At 38.3% G+C, this 20164-nt stretch overlaps 1 protein-coding gene across 3 annotated transcripts; it reads right to left on the bottom strand.

The window, feature by feature from the left end:
- Window positions 1–52: 52 nt before the first annotated feature.
- HDAC10 (histone deacetylase 10) lies at window positions 53–19044 on the bottom strand. Of its 3 annotated transcripts, none has more exons than XM_074827670.1 (21): window positions 18818–19044; window positions 18124–18190; window positions 17144–17278; window positions 14852–14948; window positions 14068–14165; window positions 13884–13988; window positions 13606–13674; window positions 12817–12943; window positions 12264–12329; window positions 11830–11889; window positions 11379–11468; window positions 9974–10080; window positions 8303–8370; window positions 7606–7879; window positions 6902–6992; window positions 5196–5281; window positions 4632–4685; window positions 3936–4020; window positions 3316–3501; window positions 1352–1511; window positions 53–639 (listed from the first exon to the last, which is right to left on the bottom strand). In XM_074827670.1, the coding sequence occupies exons 2-21, from the start codon at window positions 18186–18188 to the stop codon at window positions 614–616; spliced, it is 2049 nt and encodes a 682-aa protein (XP_074683771.1). In that variant the 5' UTR covers window positions 18189–18190; window positions 18818–19044; the 3' UTR covers window positions 53–613. The 3 variants fall into 3 exon arrangements, with proteins under 3 accessions (XP_074683771.1, XP_074683772.1, XP_074683773.1); XM_074827671.1 differs by lacking the exon at window positions 18818–19044 and adding an exon at window positions 18399–18457; XM_074827672.1 differs by lacking the exons at window positions 18124–18190; window positions 18818–19044 and having other exon boundaries at window positions 14848–14948.
- Between the last annotated feature and the right edge of the window lie 1120 nt (window positions 19045–20164).

Raw genomic sequence — 20164 nt, 5'->3', positions numbered from 1 at the left:
TTATGCCCTGTATAGTTCAGGAAATTAAACTTAAATCATCACATGCATACACTTTAACTGTTCAGTTGCTTCTCTTTATTCTTGCAATTGACAATTACTCATTAGAAAATAAAAAAAATAGATCATGTTAGGTGAATCCTTTAAATCAGGTTATGAAATGAAATGTCATTAATCTGAAGGACCTGTGGTTAAGTTTAAACACCCAATGAAACTGTGGTGGCAGCAGCAGTGCAAAGGCTCTGGTGTTGAATACTGTTAAAATGTTTGGGCTGTTATGACTGCTCATTTCAGACGCCTGTCTTTTGGACTTAAAGCCAAAGTACTGCATATGCAAGTCTGACTTTACAGTATCACAAATGCCATAGGCCCCAATTTGCAGTAATGAAGTACAGGAGTCATTTTCAAGTGTCAGTCCTGAATAATTAGTGCCAATATCGAATTTGCAAGCACAGTCCTCTAGCTGAAGATATGGATTTTAAGTATTTTAAAAACAGGAGACAACTGTAAATGGCTCTTAATTCTGTTTAGAGACTGACCATCTCTTTTCCTGATGATTTAAAAGGCAACATGAACAGCAACACATTTTCTTCTGCTCTGTAAAATGATTCTGAAGTCAATTTCTTGAAATACCATCCTTTACTGAAAAGAACAGCAATAAGAAAAACAATTATTAATCAAGCTTGTACCACAATGCCCAACCCCATAAGAACATTTTTATTGGAACCAGACCACTGCTCTTGGCCATTTCTTCTGAAAGAGAGCAGCGCATTTTCTCTCAGAGAAAGATGCCCGCCTTTATCATTGCTTTTTCTGTTGAAAACCAAAGTTACTCAGTAGAGAAACATTTCTAGACAAGTATGCTTGAAAACATAGGTACCTGTCTAATCTGACTCGTATACAAATGCAGTACCCAATACTCAGGTATTTGTGAATGTACTTTAAGAACGACTAATGACTACTGAGTTAAGTGAAGTTCTTTGTGAACAAGCTGAATGTATAAAAATGTCACCTGATTTGGGACTATATTCAGAAGACATGTTAGCAATTGGAGCCAGCGCACATCATATAACCATTCTTTAACCATATAATACTTTGGTAGATTAATTTCAAAATTCTGGAGTAACAGTATTCAAAGTTCCCAAGGGTACAGTTATTATGCTATGAAATTTGGTGCTTTCTGGCTCAAGTGGCAGAATTAGAAGCATTCAGAGTTTCATCCTTTTCATATTAGATCAATGTGCTCCCACTGACTTTAATATCCCACTGACTTACAGGATCCAGCTGTATTTTATCATCTTTTCAGAAACTTGCATATATTAATAAGAACTAAAGAGAAAAATAGACAACTTACCTGAACACTGAAGCATTTTCCATTGCTGCTGAAACTGGTCTCTTAATATTTTTATTTTATTTGCTTTTTCTTGGCTAGGAGGTACATAAGTTCCAAAGTTAGGTGTAGAAGCACCCACTAATGCTTGGGCTACACTTTGCATTAAATTTATCTCTTTGTCCTATTTAAGAAGAAAAAAAATACTCCTGGGAACCAAACTTTCTTTATTTCAGTAATACATGAAATATTTTAAAACAAGTTTTTGTAATTAAGTTACTAGTATTAGTAGCAAGAATGAGCAACTTTCCATTTTCAAATAAAAACATGTCAAAAGGGAGTTTAAAAATTAATTTTTATCTCCTGTAAAACTTGTTTCTTTCAAATAGAGAAAGAATCTCAGTTTTCCTTTTGTGACTGAAAGGAAATAATGCTGGGTTAAAGGTAGAAAATGTTAGGAGGGAAGGGGAGCATGGAGCTTGTTTACTTCATGCATCATTTATTTTCTATCAGTAGAAAATAGTGATGTATTCTGCTTTTTTTTTGACTCCTGACAGTCTAAATCAGTATCATTTGCTCACAGAAATTATATTCTGAATTGTTGATAGTATAGGAATACTATTAACATTTATTTGGAAGACTGTAACTCTATTTCACTTTTAAGAGATAAAAGTGTTTTTTCAATTATTCTAAAAAGCCCAGCACATGCATTAGAAAATCCACACACATTACATAATCCTGTTATGGAGCTACCTGCAGAGTACCACTATAAAAGTATCAGTGACTTTTGAAGATTTATGCCTAAATTTCTTTTCATCTCTGAGTTTATCCTCTACAATACAAATAATTCTTTCCATGTCATACTCCTAATTAGTAATGTGCAAATACACTATTTATGTATACTGCCTATCAATGTACAAATTATTTTAGCTTAGACAATTTATGTATCAGCACTCTAAATTAAAACAAATAACATTTGCGAAGACTACAGAATAAAGCATGTCAAAATTCACTTGACAGCTTAATGAATAGTATATCTTTAATTGGATACTTTCTGGGGAGCAGATTAGAATAAGCATATGTGAACAATTAGTTGTTGTTTCTCATTAAAGAAGAACTAGAAGGCACGAAAGCAATCAAAAGTTACTGTTTCACAGAACACACAGAGAAATTGTGCCACTCACAGTCACAGGATGCTGCAGAAGCCAAGAGTGTAAATTGAGTTCTTTAAGAGATTAGACAAATTCATGGAAGATATGCTTGCTGACACTTATCACACACTGGTCTGGATAGACCCTCCGACTTCCTAAATTTAGAAATCCTTAACATGGTAGTGTGTGGAAAAACCAGACTAGGGAAAGATCCAGATATTCTTTATTTCCTTTCTCATGCTCTCTACCAGAAACACAAAGCTAGGGTAGATTGGTCCTCAGTTATGTATTATGACAATTAAGTTCACTTAAAGGATATGTGCCATTTTGATTTCTTTATCTTCTGCATGATGGAAGTCAGGTGTGATAAAGTAGAGCATGGGGAGTGAATGAGAGGAACTTCAGCATTTTATGATAAACAGGACAACGGTGTGCTTTCAGTCACATTTGATGGAAAGAGGCCATATAATTAACAGACAAGTGTGTCTTTTCAGGAGACAACTCTGAGCTGTGAATCCCACGTGGAAAGGGAAGTTGTGGTAAATTGTCACAACACCTCCCGTCTACAGACATAACCATGCACTTGCACTCGTGCCGCAGCTTCTCAATCATGCCAGCTGCCTACAGCTCAGTAGGCACGTGTGTCTTGTCTCGTTCTCAGGACAAGAAGAAACCTGGGCTATTTGTGTCGTGAATTCAGGGATACCAAAGACAGTATAGATACAGCCAATATTTTCTACTGGGCAGCTTGCAGCAGTTCACACCAAGCATGCTGCTGCTTGATTTGAGCTCTGTCCTAGGCACTATGAAGTACCACATCTTAGTACCACTTCTTACCTCAATCACTGCTAGAATTCGAGACTCAGCTAATCCTTGTAGTAAAGTAAAAAGCAGAAAAATCCCACTTATTCCAAGGCTCCTGTTTGGTCCAATAGCTATTACTGTCAAGTCAGGTTGATAACTATATGCTACAGGAAGAATGAATCCAAGTACAGCAGAAAAGAAGTCATTTCCTTCAGCATCCTTTAACAACAATGAGAAACTGTTTAGCACAAATGCAAAGCCCCAGATTCCCAGATATAAAACAGAACAGTAAGAGGAATCTCAAAAAGCTTTTGACTGACCTAGGAGACAGGATACTGATCTATTTTCACTGCAATTTTTATATTAAACATGCAGATTATTCATCTTTTCCTTCGTATCTTTGCACTGTGCTTTCTTGAAGATAAACTACAGTAGCTACTAGAAATTTCCTCAAACCTATGCATTCTAATACACTCTAAAGATCTGTGAAGTAGTAGTACCCTGGCAAGGGCAAGAAAAGGAAGTATTTTCAAAGGTCCAAATTGCACTGAGGGATGTAATTCTCAGTGTCATTTTATGAATTTGTAAATATATTCTATTATTTCTGTCAAAAAAGTTTTTCTCTTACATTCTTTCCAGAAAGTGAATCTTACCTCTTTCCAGTTTAGAGGAATATAGTGTTTGGAGCTGGTCTTTCCAGACTGTTCTTTCTCACAAATATGTATCATGAGTATTTTTCTGTAAATAAAAAACACATCTGAGTATTTAACCACCAACTTCCAATGTGATAAAAATTTTTTTTCTTTCATCATTCTTTAAATACTAATTCATAACACAGGAGCACATAACTATTTGCATTACTACAAGCCATAATGTAAACACCAATTAAAACTGAAATCTTTTTTAAGGTATTTTTAAAAAGACTGTTAAAGACTATGGGCAAATTACTTTTAAGAAAAAGGGGAAGCGGCAAAAAAAAGTTATAGATAAGATGACTTTCAATAAGGAACTCAGCACCAGTAGTACGTGCCCCCTGCGGTTATAGGGGGATATGCCCTATATAATTAATAATTACCTTATTGCTTTCTATTTTCAGTAACAATCTAAATTTCAATTAATATAGAAGGATTACATTTGAAACCTACCACTAAACGCATAAAGTGGCATTTAGAGATAGCAGTTTATCTTTAGATATATTTGGGCACGTTTTGCATTTTATCTCAAGCTAAACTTAATGAACATCAGTTCATGACTGATTCCTTAGTGCAGATTTCATCTTACATGTGGACACTTATGAACATTTAGAAAGCCTTTGGGATTTGACTCCCTGAAGTAAAGAGAAACCTCACCCATCATCTGTGTTTGGTATGATTTGCATGTCTCCAACAAATACACAAAGCACTCTGCAGAAAACAAAGAAAAATATACATACATTTGCATCTACAAGTAATTTTTTTTCAATTAGTGCAATTTGTTTAAAGAGTTTGCATGCAGATTAGATGCATAAAAAAGAACGTATATTGTTTCTGAATTTGGGCCATTAAAAGTATAAAGAAAAAAACATTTATGGCAGCCCAAAGGAACTCTTTTTCCCCCACCAAATACTAGGGAGAAAAAACAAAACCAAGAAAATGTCATAATGTCCTCAGGCCAAAGACAACTGCAATCTGACAAAGAAAATGTAGGCTAGCACAGCAGTCATCCTCACAAATGTTTTGCCTTTGGTAAGGCAAAAGGTTTTTGCTGGCATATACAATACTGTCTGTACTACATATTGAAAATGCTATGTGTATGGAGACGCTATTTGTTTTAAAATTAAGGTTTCAAAGTCAATTTGCCACATTTCACACACGCTTAGTATCTTATTTTTACATTTTGTCAAAGGCCCCCAAATGCAAAAGATACAAATTCACCTTTGAAATCCAAAACGAACAGAATGTCTTAGTGCAACAGCAACAGAAACAGCAGCTGTGGGTGATTCTGCAATCCCATTGCATACCTGCAAAATATATTTTTCATTCAGAAGTAATTAATGCTGCACAAGATAGGGTCATTTTTCATTTGTAACAACTTCATTTTTACCTGTTTCTATGTATCATTCAAAACAAAGCTACAGCTGTATGAAAGGGATCTTTCATACAGATATCATCTATCATACAGATAGATATCCATCATACAGATAGATCATTCATGATCTATCATAACAGGGTTAAAAAACTGTTATTATTGCCAAATTTGATAATTATGCCAAGAGCTGTTCTATTACTTCAGAAGTATGGTGCTATGCTGAAAGGCAACTGTAAAAATAGCTTTTGCAGGGGAAGCCCATCTTTACTGGGTCTCTAGTCTGCAGATTGCACACACTCAGTGTGCCCGCAGGCAAGCTGCACCAGAAAAGTACACCCTATGAATTCTAATTCTGACTCTTCCTTTAACCTAGGCAAGCTATTCCTTTCTGGACAACACAATGACAGCATTACTCAGTCAACCTTTCAGTGTTCATTTGTGTTGTGTAGTGCTTTGAACTCTACATGAAAGCTAAGCAAAAAGATAATGCATGCTCCCCCTCTTCACTCCTACTTTGTATTTTTCAACACAAAAAGCTCAGCTTTGCATCTGCAACTCATGAAGAGTTCTTTTTGCCAGTTACCATTTTTTTGATCTATTTATAGGCTCTCCTAGAGGTATGTGCAGTCTATAGTGTTAGAAATTTGTCCCCGAGATCTACATATGAGAATTCCAACAGCAAGAAGATGGCTTACAAGAAAGAGGCCATTCTGGCAGTTACTCTTCCTCGGAGGCCTGGTACTCTAAAGAGAGCCTTTCATTCAAAGGGGGAGACTGATTTATAATGATGTAATATTCTTGTTTGCAGTTTTTTCTCTTTGCTTCTCCAAGTTTTTATACATAAACACAAACATGCACTCTGTAAGTTTGCCTTCTCCTCATTCCTGACCCTGCAAGAATCAAAATGCTGAACTGGAATTACTCTGTTCATAATCACAGCATGCAGTGGTGCTTTCAACAGCTTCACTAAAGGCCGGGGGAGTGGGGTGGGGTGGTGGTGGTGTAAATCAAAATTTACTCTGAGTAAACTGTTGTATAAATAATGGTAAGTGGGTGCAGCTGCACATAGCATGGCATCTTGTAATGAAGAGTAATGCAGAAGTAAATTCTCTCCTAAAGACAGAATGCAAAATTCTGTGCACAAAGACAGGGAAATTTTTGACATTTCTTGTTCAGATTTCTTGCTGCTGCTCACCACTGCTTGAAACACCAATTTCTGCTCACCTCAACTGGAAGAGTGAATGCCTGGCTCATCTGTATGTCTGAGAGTGATGAGAAGGTTCTTACTGACTCACATGCTGTGACTATAGAAAAGCTGGACAATGTCTGGCTCAAAGATCGTTAGAAAGATGTCTTGGGGTTAACAACTATCCCTAAATAGTTGTTTTCTCATCTTGCATACTCACTCTCACAGCTAAGCACATTCTAGCTGAGATCAGTGGGGTCATGAACTACAAAGTAACTAATATCTGGACAACAATGTACTAGAAGCAGAAGTCAGAGGAATCCAACTCTCTCCCCATGCCCCAAGATCAAAGCAGTTTATTATTACCTCCTTCTTAAGTATTTTATCTAGGATGGCCAACATACTGCCAAGAGAGAGCAAAGTTTTGTCCTCTTTCACAAGGTCTGCATAAAAGCCACTGCAAAATAAATTATATGAAGAAAAACTAGGTTAGAGGCAATAATGGTTTTGAAGAGGACACTGACATTGTACTCTGCAGTTAGTATTGAAGGGGTACATTTTGCATAGGTGCTACACGGTGATTCTCAAAAACCCAGCTCTAGTAGGAAGATGTTGCCTGACAATCTTGAGCTCTCTAAACCTGTGTCCATCTGCACTGGAAAAAAACCAAAAATGTTTGACGATATTCATGAAATACAGTTCTGTCAAAATTGGACTAAGACAAAAAGTTGAGCTTGTCAAATCAGACCACTCTGGTATTTTTTTCAGTGAAAAGTGAACACAGGGCTTTAAGGCACCTTCCTAGAAAAATCTCTTTCTAAATTAATATGTTTGCACTAACTGTTCTATCTCCATTGAAATAGTTTTCTCTAAAAGTATTCTTATTAGTTCTTTAAAGAACTTCAAGGCTATGAGTGATAACCAACACCAATGTCTTCATTTTTCAAAGGAAGAAACTCTGGCTGTAATTGAGTAGACTAAGGCCAAAAAGATGATCATGGCAGAGACAGAGCTCTGTACACCGAGACCTCTCACCCTCATAATTATGTTGAAAATTAGATAGAACCAACCTGACAAAAGCTTTTATTTCAGTTTTGTCCAATTCCTTCACCAAATGAACAGGTACAGGGAGCAAATGTGTTGAACCTTTAGCGTCAGATGTTGTTGCTGTTTTGATGGGAGGCACTGGAAATAGAATATTTTTCATGTGCAGTTCCAAAAACTTTTCTACTTTGACAGTTTCATTGTTGTTACTTATCTTAGATTCATTTTCTGTGGAGGGATTTGGATCAGCCTTCTTTAGTAGGTGCGATTTGGTGCTCAAATTTTGTATAAATGATGTGTCTAGAGAAAAAAAAAAAAAAGAGGGTTTCACATGTGTTAATTCCTAAGCAGTGTGTTAATATTTGGTTACGTTTATTTACAAAATTGAGTACATCTGTATTCATAGTATGTAATTTATTTCCATGCACTAGCTACAATGTTTCCTGCCACATTTGTTTTAATCTAGTGAAAGGTCATAAAACAGCATCCTCAAACAAAGATATCAAAGTGATACTTTTTGGTGTGACGTTTGCTGGCTTCGGAAGTTCTTTTCAGACCAGCTGAAGACATGGCCTTGAATGAAGCCTCATACTGCTTCATCAGTCACTTGATAACTGTTAATTCAATTACTTTAATCCACTGGTATTTATCTTAATCATTTTGAATTTCTGTATGAATCCATTTACCAATCACATTTGCTTGAAGAAAGAGAAGAGTAATTACCTTCATACATCAACCATTTCCAGTAGGGTTTATGTGCTGCTCTCACATTTTGAATAGATTCAACAGCACTACAAAAGAAACAGGATTAACAGTATCAGCACTAATGAAAATACAGGAAACATAACTTACCTTAATGAAAAAGCAAAACCAAAAAATCCAACTGAAGATGAACAAGCTCTGGTCTCTTCCAAGAATGCAGAAAAGAAAGATAAAGAGAATGAGAGTCAATAGGCAGATTGCTTGGAAAGATTAGATTCAAGAGTCAGAAAAGTGAAGAACACATGGAGTATGTACGCACATTTACACACAGCGAAATCCCAACCCTGCTGTTAGAGGAAGCACACATGTCTCTGAGTTCAGAAAAGGCAAGATTTCACCTGTCTTTCTTTGCTCTGTCAGAGATTTTATCATCTACATAATGTAAAGATGTAATTAGATTCACTCAAAAGCAAGACTATCTGTTCAGGAACCAAGTAAAACACATTCCCTGCTGTTCTTTGTATTGGAAACTCTTTTTTATTATCAATGGTATTTGCAGCACTACAGGCAAATGGTCCTATTACATTAGCCATCATACAAACATAATTCAGATGATGTTAAATCCAGGATAAATTCTGTGTACTTGGAGATTATTTGTAAGGTGTTCAGGAACTGGACTGATATAATGGATAAATATGTAATCAACTCTCTGTTACCTAGAATGATAGCAACCTGAGATCCTACAGTTGGTAGAGAAGAAAAAGAGGCGATACAAGGGCTATGGGATGTGCTGGGAGCAAAATAACCAGCTCTGCTCCATCAGAGTTTACCAAACACAACCCTGCATATAGCCTGTATATAGCTACACTGCTTCCCTGACTGATCCGAGCTCCGAGTTCTAACTAACAGCCAACTGGTAGTTGCTGCCACCAAAATGCATGAAGAGCATTACTGCTGAAAAAAAAGCACAAGACAACTATTGAGGTGGGAAAGACTGAGGACAGAACACGGAGATGTGGAGGAGATGGTACAGACAGGTAGATAGAAAAAGACGCTGTTTAGATGTGGGGCTGATTCAGGCCCAAGGTTCAGAATGCTTTACTAGGTCAGATTCACCCCTGTGCAAACACAATCTTACTGTCTCCAAAAAGAAGTTAGACCTGAAGTTTAATTATCTTGGTACAGCCCCAGGCCTCAATGCTCCAATTTCCAGAAACACAAGGAGTCATCGAGACGGGCCCTGCACAGCATCAGCAATCACTGATGAGAAAAAGGTTAGCTCCAGCTGTTGCTGTACACTACAGGAACCAAAGTGGCTCTAGAGCCTGAAGAACTAATCCTTGCAATTACATACTTTCCCAAATACTGGCTGTTATTAACTGGCACTGCCTTGATTACAGCAGGATTGTCTCAGCCTTGAGTGAGATGGATCTCCACAGGATAACAAGAACCAAGGATAAATGGCTTATAATTTTATGCTATTAAGCTCTCACAACGTGAAATAATTCAGAAACAAAGTATACAAAACTGTACCTTGGATGACTTTTTTGGAAAGCAAGTTATCCAAAGCAGAAAATAATGTATTAAAAAGCATCGTATTAAAACCTTGCTTCACCAAAATGTTCAAAGCATGCACGTCATTAGTCTCTTTGATAAATACCTGGGTTGTTCTAAAATTCTTCATATGCTTACCTTAGGCAAGGTGCCATTTCTCCAGTTATTTGAGGTACAGGATCTCCAAGCAAAGTTTTTACAGTCATGCAGACTGATTCAGACAATGACTTTAAGTGGTAACCACCCTAGAAAAAAGTATTTTGCGTCACCTAAGAAACAAGTACTTGTAACATCCATCTGTGTATCATCATAGAAAATAAATTAAACTTTTGAAAAACACCTGAATTTACAGAAACAGAAGGTGATATGCAAGTACCTCTAAGTCAATGATTTTCAATATGAAAACAGTAAATTAGAAACTACTTGCTGAACTCCACTGGCATCTCATGATTCAAGTCACTTTATCATGGTTCGATTCATTTTGGAAATCAGTCATGACTTGGCCATGAAAACCCTGGAAACATACGCCTTCTCCATTCCTATCCATGATATGCTGTCTTCAACAATTCTTGTGGAAGATTCCTTAGAAGGCAAATATTATCACTGTCTTCTAAAATGCCTGTACAAAGGAAATCTCCCACAGCCTGACACCTTTAAGATATGGTTGTCCTAATGGTTTGGTAGAATTTGGAGAACAACTGAAGACTGCTAGATTGCAGATGATAGATTGCTTCCTGCATACCACCTGTGGAGCAGTCACATTGTATTAGCACAAGATGCTTATCTGCACTTCAGCTAGTAGACAGAAACATCTATAAAAACCTGCTGGAGAGAAGGATGATGGAAGAAAGCTCATGCAAAACAGAGGTCAAGTGAATCAATTAATAAACAGTTCACTCTTGGGAGACGTTGTTGGCAGTAATATTTCCACACACTTATTTACCTGAAAAGCCATCATTTTTCTAACATGCAGCAGAAACAGAGAGTTGAAATCTAGATTTCAAAAGGAGGAAACATTTTTAATTGTTTAAAAAATAAAAACTAGCTTTTGAAAAAAGAATTTGCATAGAGGCTTTTAATCAAAAAAAGGGGAATTTAGTAAGGGCTCCATTACTAAGGAAGAGCATATTGAGGCTAAAGGTTTTTTAAACTCTCCTGCAGTAAGACATACTTGTAAAAACGTCAGTAATGCAGCTTATTCATGAAATACATCTTAATGAGTTTGGGACTGTCCAGAGCAGCAGACTAGTCACTGTTCACAAGAACTGAACATAGCTGTGGAGTATATGGGATTTTTTGAACAATGAGCATACACTCTTCTGTTTCAAAATTTTATGTTAAAAAAAAAATCCATTTTTAAGACATGCATTTCTTTTTAATGTATAAGAGCACTGTCTTACCTATTTTTGCATTCCTGATTCTTACAAAAAAGATAACAAGAAGAAATTATTTTGTTAAGAAGTTTTGCTTCTTAGTTTCTAGCTTGCCCTATATGGCTCTAATACAAAGACTCTTCCCCTGGGAGTACATTTCAAGTCTTTACCTCTAGGATGACACACAGCTTTCCATTAGCTAACTGCATAAGGAAGTGGGTAAGGTGGGCAAAAACCTCAGGAGTGGCATTCATCTGACCCTAAATCAAAGAAAAAAATTTTAAGAGATGAAACCCTGAATCAAAACCACTGGTTAAAAAAAACCCCATACAATCTGAAATACATGGAATACTGGAACATTTGCCTCTCATTGTATCTAATAAAATGCTGAACCAAGTGCTTTAAAGGAAGCTGCAAAAAACATAATTACGCCTATGGGATAAATTGTCTTTACATGTCTCACTGTAGTATTTAATGAGCTGGAGTCAGCTTAAAGACACGGACGTTTATTTTTAGCTTGGTCAAAGTGAATTTCACCTAGCAATCACAGGACATTTAAGAGATAGGAATATTTTGTGAACAGATTCATGACTGAAAACACAAAGGCTACAGGTTACTTACTTCAGGGTCTCCAATTCCAGAATCATATCCAGAGGAGACAATAACCAGTTCAGGATCAAACTGTCATAAAACAGAGAGAGTTGTAACACATTCTTATGTCCTATTTTCAATTTTGTACTGATTTCAACTATACCATGTTCAGCTGTTATTTCAGCCAGAATATGAACACAAAGACTCTCCTTGAACAAAAACTAAGACTACCCTTTTATGCTACTGTCATTCACGCTGGAAAAGTTGCAATCATTTTATTGAATATTTAAAAGCTAACATTTCATAAATACTATTCAGTTCATCAGGACATCAGTCATGCCAGCAGAAATAATGTGTTAACTACACTACTGGCAATTACTGCATTTCTACAAAATATTCAATGGTACCTGCTTAAGAAGTACTTAGGAAGCAGTCTTTGGGTTTGGAGAGCAGTAAAAAATTACCTCAAAAGCTGCTGGAAGCAACACATGGAAAAACACAGCAAGATAATCTGAATTTCCCATCCCAACCTGCAAAATATGAGAAATATAGGTCATGTTTTCCTGTTGGAATAAAAAATTTTCTAAGGTTCTTCAAGACTTTAGGGAAAGATAGTATCAAAAGTTGAAGATAAGGGAACCTTTTAAGGTCAAGAAAAACAAATCCCATTTAAGTGAAGTGCATAAATATCCACTATTTTCAGTCTTAAGTATGAGCTTCAGTTGTCTGCTGAACAAGGATGGATGTAACCATCTCCTGAAACACTTTCTGATTTGATGGCTAGACAAGGTATTCAAGGAAAAAATTGTGTATGTTTTTCTCTCCCTCTTTTTTTTTTTCTTAAACATTATCACATTTTGAGCCATATTTTTCAGCAGACATTCCACTGACAGGAAGGATGTACACTGTGCTAAGACATACGCCAAGTAAGTAAAGCAGTGCACTTCCTGGAATGTGTTACATAAAGCATGAGATACAAATCTACTGCACCTGCTTTTTTGTGCTGTAAACATTTACCTTATTCCAAGGCAAATTTATGTTAAAACCTTTTCCTTTTCCCAGACCCACAGCATCATAATCAGATTCTGTGAGTGATGGCCAGAATTCCTGATGTTCATAGCGATGCCAGGAAAAATACAAAACACTGAAAGATACAAAAAATAAATCCAACTTGATGAAAAGATTCTGAAATTGACTTTATATCCCGAACCTGGTGACTGTACTGACTGAAAGCAAGAAAAGAGAGTTGTCCTTTCTTCTTAGTTCTCTTAACGGACTTGAACTGTTGAACTCGGTACAGGAGGTCCTGTGCCAAAATGAACCTAAAAATTAACCTGCCAAAAAATTCTTGTATGCACACACTCTGTTCAGATCAAAGACAGGGCATTTTCAGAAGAGCAGGCTTGTTTCTAGAACCTACTTCTATGGCTTTTCCAAAAACTTAAAAAGGTCATGCATTTTATCCAAATACTACTTGAATACTTTAACTGAGAGATTTGTGAATACAGAGAATACATGTATTAGCTGAATACTGGCACAAAGAGATCCTGCTACTGGCAAACCAAGGTAATCATATTGCTCATATTGCATTTGTTATTCTTTAAAGTAGAACAGATTTACATATTTATTTTTTTGTTGGATTTTTCCCTTTATTTTATAGCAAGTAAAAAACAACAGAGTGCCTAAAATAGCAAGGAGAATGTTTTGTAAGATTCTAGTTTTAGAAATTTAAGAAATCTTATTCTCTACAAAGGCAAGCGATCTTTAACTAGCTAACATTAAAAAAAAAAAAAAAATCCTTCAAACCTTGGATCTTCTTCAAATATATACTGAGTTCCTTGCCCGTGGTGCACATCCCAGTCAACAATTAGGATTCTGCATAGATCAATAAAAGAAAACATTCAGTGGAAGAACCATAGCCTTTGATCTAAAGGAGGTAGAGATTAATAATGTTTTTCTGACCCAAAAGGTACATGACACCCAGAAAGCTCTAGACATTAATCTAAAATGGTACAATGTCAAACTGTTCTCTAAATGGCATACTTGGGTATGAAAAGTTTCCCTAGAGTCAACCATGCACTTACCTCTTTAGACCATATTTCAGTTTTGCATATTCTGCTGCAATAGCAACATTGTTAAACAAACAGAACCCATTAGCTGCATTTCTCTGGCTGTGGTGACCTGGAGGTCTAAAACAAAGTTGTATATGGTTACTCACCACAAAAGAAATTTTGGTAGAAGTGAAGAATTTCTCACATATTTTCTTACCTTACTAATGCCATTCCATTGCACACTTTTCCTGACATCACAGCGTCCACCAGCTGCAAAGTCGCTCCTACTGCTAGTCTGGCACAGCGGTAAGTGTTCTGAAAAAAGAGAAACTCATAGTTGTCATCAATCACTCATCGGCTTGTTTTAACTAATCACACATGACGTGCTTTTGCACCCCAACAGCAAATTGTCTTGACATAATTCTACCCAACTGAGGTTGTATGCAGATAGCTGAAAGCAGAATTTTACAACATAGACTCCAATGTGCTTTCTACCAGGTTTACCTGTGATGACCATATCCTTCATAAGGATGTTCTCTCTCTGGAGCAGTTAAGAAACATGAGATGGACATACTGAACTGACTAGTGGAATAACACAGCATCTTTGAAAATAAGGAATGAAACCTTACAAAAACAAAACACAAAAGACTTCACTTCCATTAACTGGCACAGCACTTAAGAGCAACTGTTACCAAAATGTGACTTGCAGGTCACTAATGGTCTACAGTGACATTAAGTAACAAAAATACAGCTAAAATTTGAGTAGCACACTATACTGGCATGATACAGTTACAGAATAGATGACAGGACACTTAACCAATTTAAATTACAGCATTATACTAAACTTTAAACAGATAGCAATAACATCATAAATAAATGCAAGTCTACTTAAACAGCAAAAACTGTATTGCCAATCTCCCCCTACTTAGAAAAGTGCCACTCAGATGCAATAACACAAACATTTGTAACTCCCAATAGAGGAAGCAGTTTAACTTACACACCGGATGAAAAAAAAAAGCATCATAATTTCCAGAGACTCTTTTCAGTTGCTCTTCATTCATTGTCTGTGTGCTTTTTGCCACTTCCAAGTGTTCTGAACTGCAGAGGAGAGAGATTAACACGACACTTACAAGCAACTGTAAAGGTTTTTTTTTAATGCAAAATGTAATGAGAAGTAACAGAATATATGTTAAAAGACCCTTTCTGTGAGACTTCACAAGTCCAGTAGGTACTCTGAAATGCTAGTTACAGGATATAGTGAAAAAAAATAAGGAGCACTATGAAAGCAAGGGTTCTTCTCTCTTTTCCAGTGGTAAGAGCAATTAGTCTTGCTTTCAAAAAAAGGCTCTTTGTTCATCATGCAGCAATCTATTTTGCAATTCATGCTACCTATAGATACCATCCCAACAAGAACTAAACTAAGATTCTCACAGTCATCAGAGTGCGAATTATAACTCTGCAAATGCATGTCTAGTCCTCCCTTGTTCTACCGAAAACAAGTATTTGAATTAATCCTTCATCAGGTGTGTACTAACTCCCTTTTTTCACTGGTTCAGGAGTGCAGTAAGTACTAAGGCACTAGCACCAATGTTCCCCCAATTCTCTGTCACTGCTCTCCTGCCCTTGTGTAGTGAGCTGGAAATGGACGCTGATGGCATCTCCTCTCCCATCTGTGTCCTAATCCAGGATACAATGACCACATATATGTGTTCTTCTAGGTGGACAACACCAAAACAACCAAAATTTCACAACAAAATGAGACACGCTAGCGCTGCCTAATGGAAATAAAGCTCAACAGTGGCTTCAAAATGAAGGCATTAACAGGAATAAAACTATATGAACCTGAATGACTATATAATTACTAGCTTAACTTCAGCAGCAGCCTCGTAACTAACTGTGAACATCAACAAAACATTTTTACAGGACTTATAAATTTGTTTCCATATAAAAGTGTTTTAGACGGGAAAGAGCTCTATTACTTCTAGCTTACTTATGGAAACCAAGACATGTCCCCAGTCATCTTGCAGGAACAACTCAACTGCAAACAGTGATCAAGTCTCTTCCGTACCCAATCAGCAATGTATTTACTATGAAAATAAATTATATTGGTACACAGCACTAATTGCATTCTAATAAATAAGTACGTGCTTAGGAAAAATACTGTCCTGGAATATGAAAACATAAGCATGACCTGAGATCAAGCTATGGTCCTTGTCACAGGTGTCAGGGCCCTGGGTGCATCCCCTCCCTCCTGGGGTTTGGCTGCTGGGTTCAGAACCAGCAGAGATAGTACAGCTGGTGACCTTGAGAGCTACAAAGAGCCTCAGCAGAGGCTGCCTCCTAACAGTTCTGCTGAGAAGTCTCAGCAGAGGCTCCCCCTCCTTCCCTTGGCACTTCCTTTTAAGATAAGGTTATCACCCTTGTCTACACTGCAGCTGTGTTGTGTAGCCATGTCTGTGTCTGGCCACGAACCCTGCTAATCTGGACCTGGACCCTGACCTGTGGACTGACTCTCCACCTTGATCTCAGACCTGCCACGTCGCTATGGCCTCGTCGAGCAATCTAAACTCATGGCTGAATCCAGCTGTCATCACTGGACCTGTGCTGCTCACCTTGCTTGGGTATTGTGGGATTGTGCCCTTGGCCTTGAAGCCACTGCCTCTGGCTGCTTTGTCATCACACTCTGCTCCTGACTCCCCCTGCCTTTCAGAGAAGGCTGCCCTTGACACTCCCTGGCAAGGGCAAATGAGTGCACAATCAACACACAGAATCATCTGCAGCTGGTTGCAGAACCATCACACCAAGGTGGCAAATGCCAGAGCAGACCTCATTGCCATGACTTCAGAATGGGCAGGGTGGGTGCTGTTCATCTTTACTTCCCCCCCTCAAGAATTAGCTACAAAGTTTTTCTGGTTGGTTCACTCCATCTCAAAGATGCTTGGGAGAAAGAGGTTATCTTTCTAAAGAAATACCCATTTTTCTAAACTTTTTAAAGTCCTGTCCCAATTTTTATTAGAAGTTTACTTTTAATCCTATACATAAATCATCATTCGTTGCTTAAGAACCCAAAAAGTGAGAATAGGGACTTACTGAAATATCAGATTTGTACTTCGCAGCTACATCATACTCAACATAATTTGTCTAACTTTGTGTGGCACATTTTCCATTGAAATTACTGGAAGTCATTGAGTTTTGGAGCAGGCCTTTTCAAATGGAGCAAAATATGACCTGGAGGTATGAGATCTGTTATTTCATTTAATTAATCTGAATGATGATGAAAGTAACTTTCAGACCTGTGAACTAACAGGATCTCCTCCTCACTTCCTTCTCTGACAGGTACACGGACACATCTCTCCACAAGATGGTAACGTTTAAGCTGCTCGTAGGAGGATGACAGTCTTTCTGGCACTTCAATATCACAAACAGGACTAAAAATAAACAAGAATCATATTACTATAATGCCATACCTGCACAGCTAACAAATACACTTCATAATGCCTAGCTTTTAACTTCTCATTGTAAGAAGATTCATTACCCTCATAGAGGGACACGTAAGAGTAAAATAAAATCTTTAAATACTTTTTGTTTTGGAATTGAGCCAAAAATGTGTAAGCAGAAAATGATATGTGGTTCTTAAACAAAAATGAAACGCAAGAGCATCATTTTTGTTTTCCTCTCTCACCACTGAAAGTAGTAATACTTAACTACAGACACAGGAGTGCTGAAATTAAAAGCTGTAGATTACAATGAAGATGAACAGAGGAGACATGGGCTTGGGAGAGAACACAACAGTGGACTGTTACTCTGAGCACTGCAAAGGTACTGGTCTAATTTATGTAAATTTAAGCAAGTAGTATATACCAACTTCTAACTGAATTGAATTGACAGGTTTCAGCTGAGTGAGTGTATCTATCTACATATTTTTTCCAAGATCTTTATAAGCAATTTAATTAGCTTAAAATACTTTATTTAGGGGGCTACTCAGAATTTAAAATTAACACTTCTTATTAATGTGTACCAGACTGGAGGCCTACAGCTTCTCAAATCCATCTTCAGATTATCATTTTGACATCTGGATACAAATTGGGAATAAAATAATTTCCAAAAGGAGACTTCCTATTTACTAGGAAAATGACAGGGTATCTATTTCCTATTACATTTACCTTTAGCTAGTAGGTATTTCCTAGTACATTTACAAAAACTGCATTTACTTGGTATTTCTCTCCAAAGTCCTAATAAAATTCAATTCATAAAAAGGATGTCAGTGACTTACTCGCTCCAAAGTAGTTTATGAGTGGTCATCTCCTCATCGTAAATCAGCGCTGTCCCCGAAGCCATTGCTAGAGACAGAACAAAACAAAAATCCCAAGGCACATACTTTAGGCAAGAAGTAAACATATATTAAAACAATATTGTATTAGGAAGTGAGAATATAGGTACACAGCATATCTGTTTGCACGTCAGTTTTGCACTTACAGAACAAAAATCATTTAGGAGGAGCCCTGAGAAGACCAAGTGAGGCAGCAATTCAAAGCTAATTGCACAGACCTTAAAACTGGATGCAAGCAGGTGCGATTCACGATTATCTGCGTTTCCAAAACCTCAGCGGAGGCATTTCTGGTGAAGGGGTGGGGTTAGGCCACTTCCCCAAGCCCCTCTAGCCCACACTCGGCCTGATGAAGACTGGTGAGGATCTGAGCACAGGCCTGCACAGGCCTCCTCATCCCGCCATTACACACCGATACTTGCCTGTCACGGCTGATGTGAAAGGAACCAGCTACTTGCGAAAACTTAAGTTATAAAGCCACAAAATATGAAAAATAGGATTATATACACTACGGATAGAACAATTGTAGGGATCTGTTGTGTTTAAAACTTTCAAAAAGCCCAAGAGAGACATTTAAGAGAAACAAAGAAACCGATGCGAAGAGGCTCGAAGCTCGCCGCTGGCCGCTAGGCCGCCTCACCGGAGCCCCGGAGTGCGCGTTGCCGTGGGCCGCGGGCCCGCTCCGCTCCTCGCCTCCCGCCCGCCGAGAAAACCGGGCAGCCCGCAGGCGCCCTCTCGCAGAGCCGCCCGGGCCCTGCAGCGTGCCGACGGCAGCGCCCCAGGTCCCGGAGCGGGCCGCGGGCGGGCCCCGGGCCCCGGCTCCCGCAGGCGGGCAGGGCGGGAGGCCGGCGCGCCTCCGCCACTCGGGCCCAGCCTCGGCCCAACCCCCGGGAACGCCTCGGCTCGGCTCGGCCCCACCAGCCGCCCACTCCTCCCGCGGCTGCGGCGGCTCGGGGAGTGCCGAGCGGCGTCCCCGCCCCACGGCCGGCCCTGAGCGGCGGGGGCGGAATATAAATTCCTGAATTTTATTTTCGCTGGTACTAGTGCTGCTGGACATTTCACTGGTGTGTAAAGGGAGGCCTTAAAGGGCATACCAGGGAAAACTTTTACTCCGCCAGAGTTCTCTGAAGTAGGCCTGACAGTTCATGCCAAGGATAGTTTAACCACGGGTATTGTTTTTAGTATATAACAAATCCAAGAGCAAAAAAACCCACAACCCCGGACTATGTGGTGTCCTCTAATATAAAAAGAAATAAAATAAAAACTTGAACTAAAGTGATTACTCCTTCGTTTTTGCAGCGTAACGAGCATCTCGTTCTCGGCAGGTAATCTCAGGCACTGTAGCCCTTTGTGCCGAGCCCAGGTGCTGATGCTTCTCCTGCATGACCTGTGCAGGTCACTGGCCACCGGGCCACACAGCCCCTGCGCGAGTCTCCCTGGCAGCCCCCCTGGAGCTGTTGGCATGTGTAAAGCCATGACAGGCTTCTTCAAACATCAACTGAGAATCACAGAATCACAGGTTCTGCAGGGACCAGCACACACTCAGGAGGATCAACTGAACGGAGCTCTTGAACAACCTACTTTTTTCTAAGCAATGACTTCATTATACATATAAGCTGAATATATGTTGTTTCAACCTTTTTTTCCTCAGTTTCTACTAGTTTTCCAGTTCATGGTAGAAAGCGACAGAGCAGGTGCCATCAGGAGCATGCACACAAACCTGCACTTACGGGAGACATACTGGGAACTCAGATCATTACAGATGGGACTTTTAGAAAACTACTTTCTAATAAACTTTCCCCATATTTATTTCAAGAACATATGACCATAATAGACACTCTATTACTGAAATAGCTTCTAATTTATGTATTATCAATTAGCTGTTCTTGTGTCTATTATTCGTATTTATAAAACTATTGTTAAGTTCTGTCCATCTTCATGTAGTCTTTAATGTCAGTGTATTGCACTGACAATGAGGATGCTAATC

The sequence above is a fragment of the Strix aluco genome, chromosome 5 (assembly GCF_031877795.1).
Source record: "Strix aluco isolate bStrAlu1 chromosome 5, bStrAlu1.hap1, whole genome shotgun sequence".
NCBI classification, from domain to species: Eukaryota; Metazoa; Chordata; class Aves; order Strigiformes; family Strigidae; genus Strix; species Strix aluco.
Note: the sequence above shows the minus strand (reverse complement) of the source record. Positions and strands in the feature narration are given on the sequence as shown.

What these genes read in the sequence shown, in the direction of transcription:
- HDAC10 (XM_074827670.1), bottom strand. Translation starts at nt 18,188, where the DNA reads ATGGCTTCGGGGACAGCGCTGATTTACGATGAGGAGATGACCACTCAT. An exon ending in CTGAAATATGGTCTAAAGAG is followed by an intron (nt 13,675 to 13,883) that starts GTAAGTGCATGG and finishes TGATCTATGCAG; the next exon opens with AATCCTAATTGTTGACTGGG. An exon ending in GAAATGGTTGATGTATGAAG is followed by an intron (nt 7,880 to 8,302) that starts GTAATTACTCTT and finishes TTTTTTCTCTAG; the next exon opens with ACACATCATTTATACAAAAT.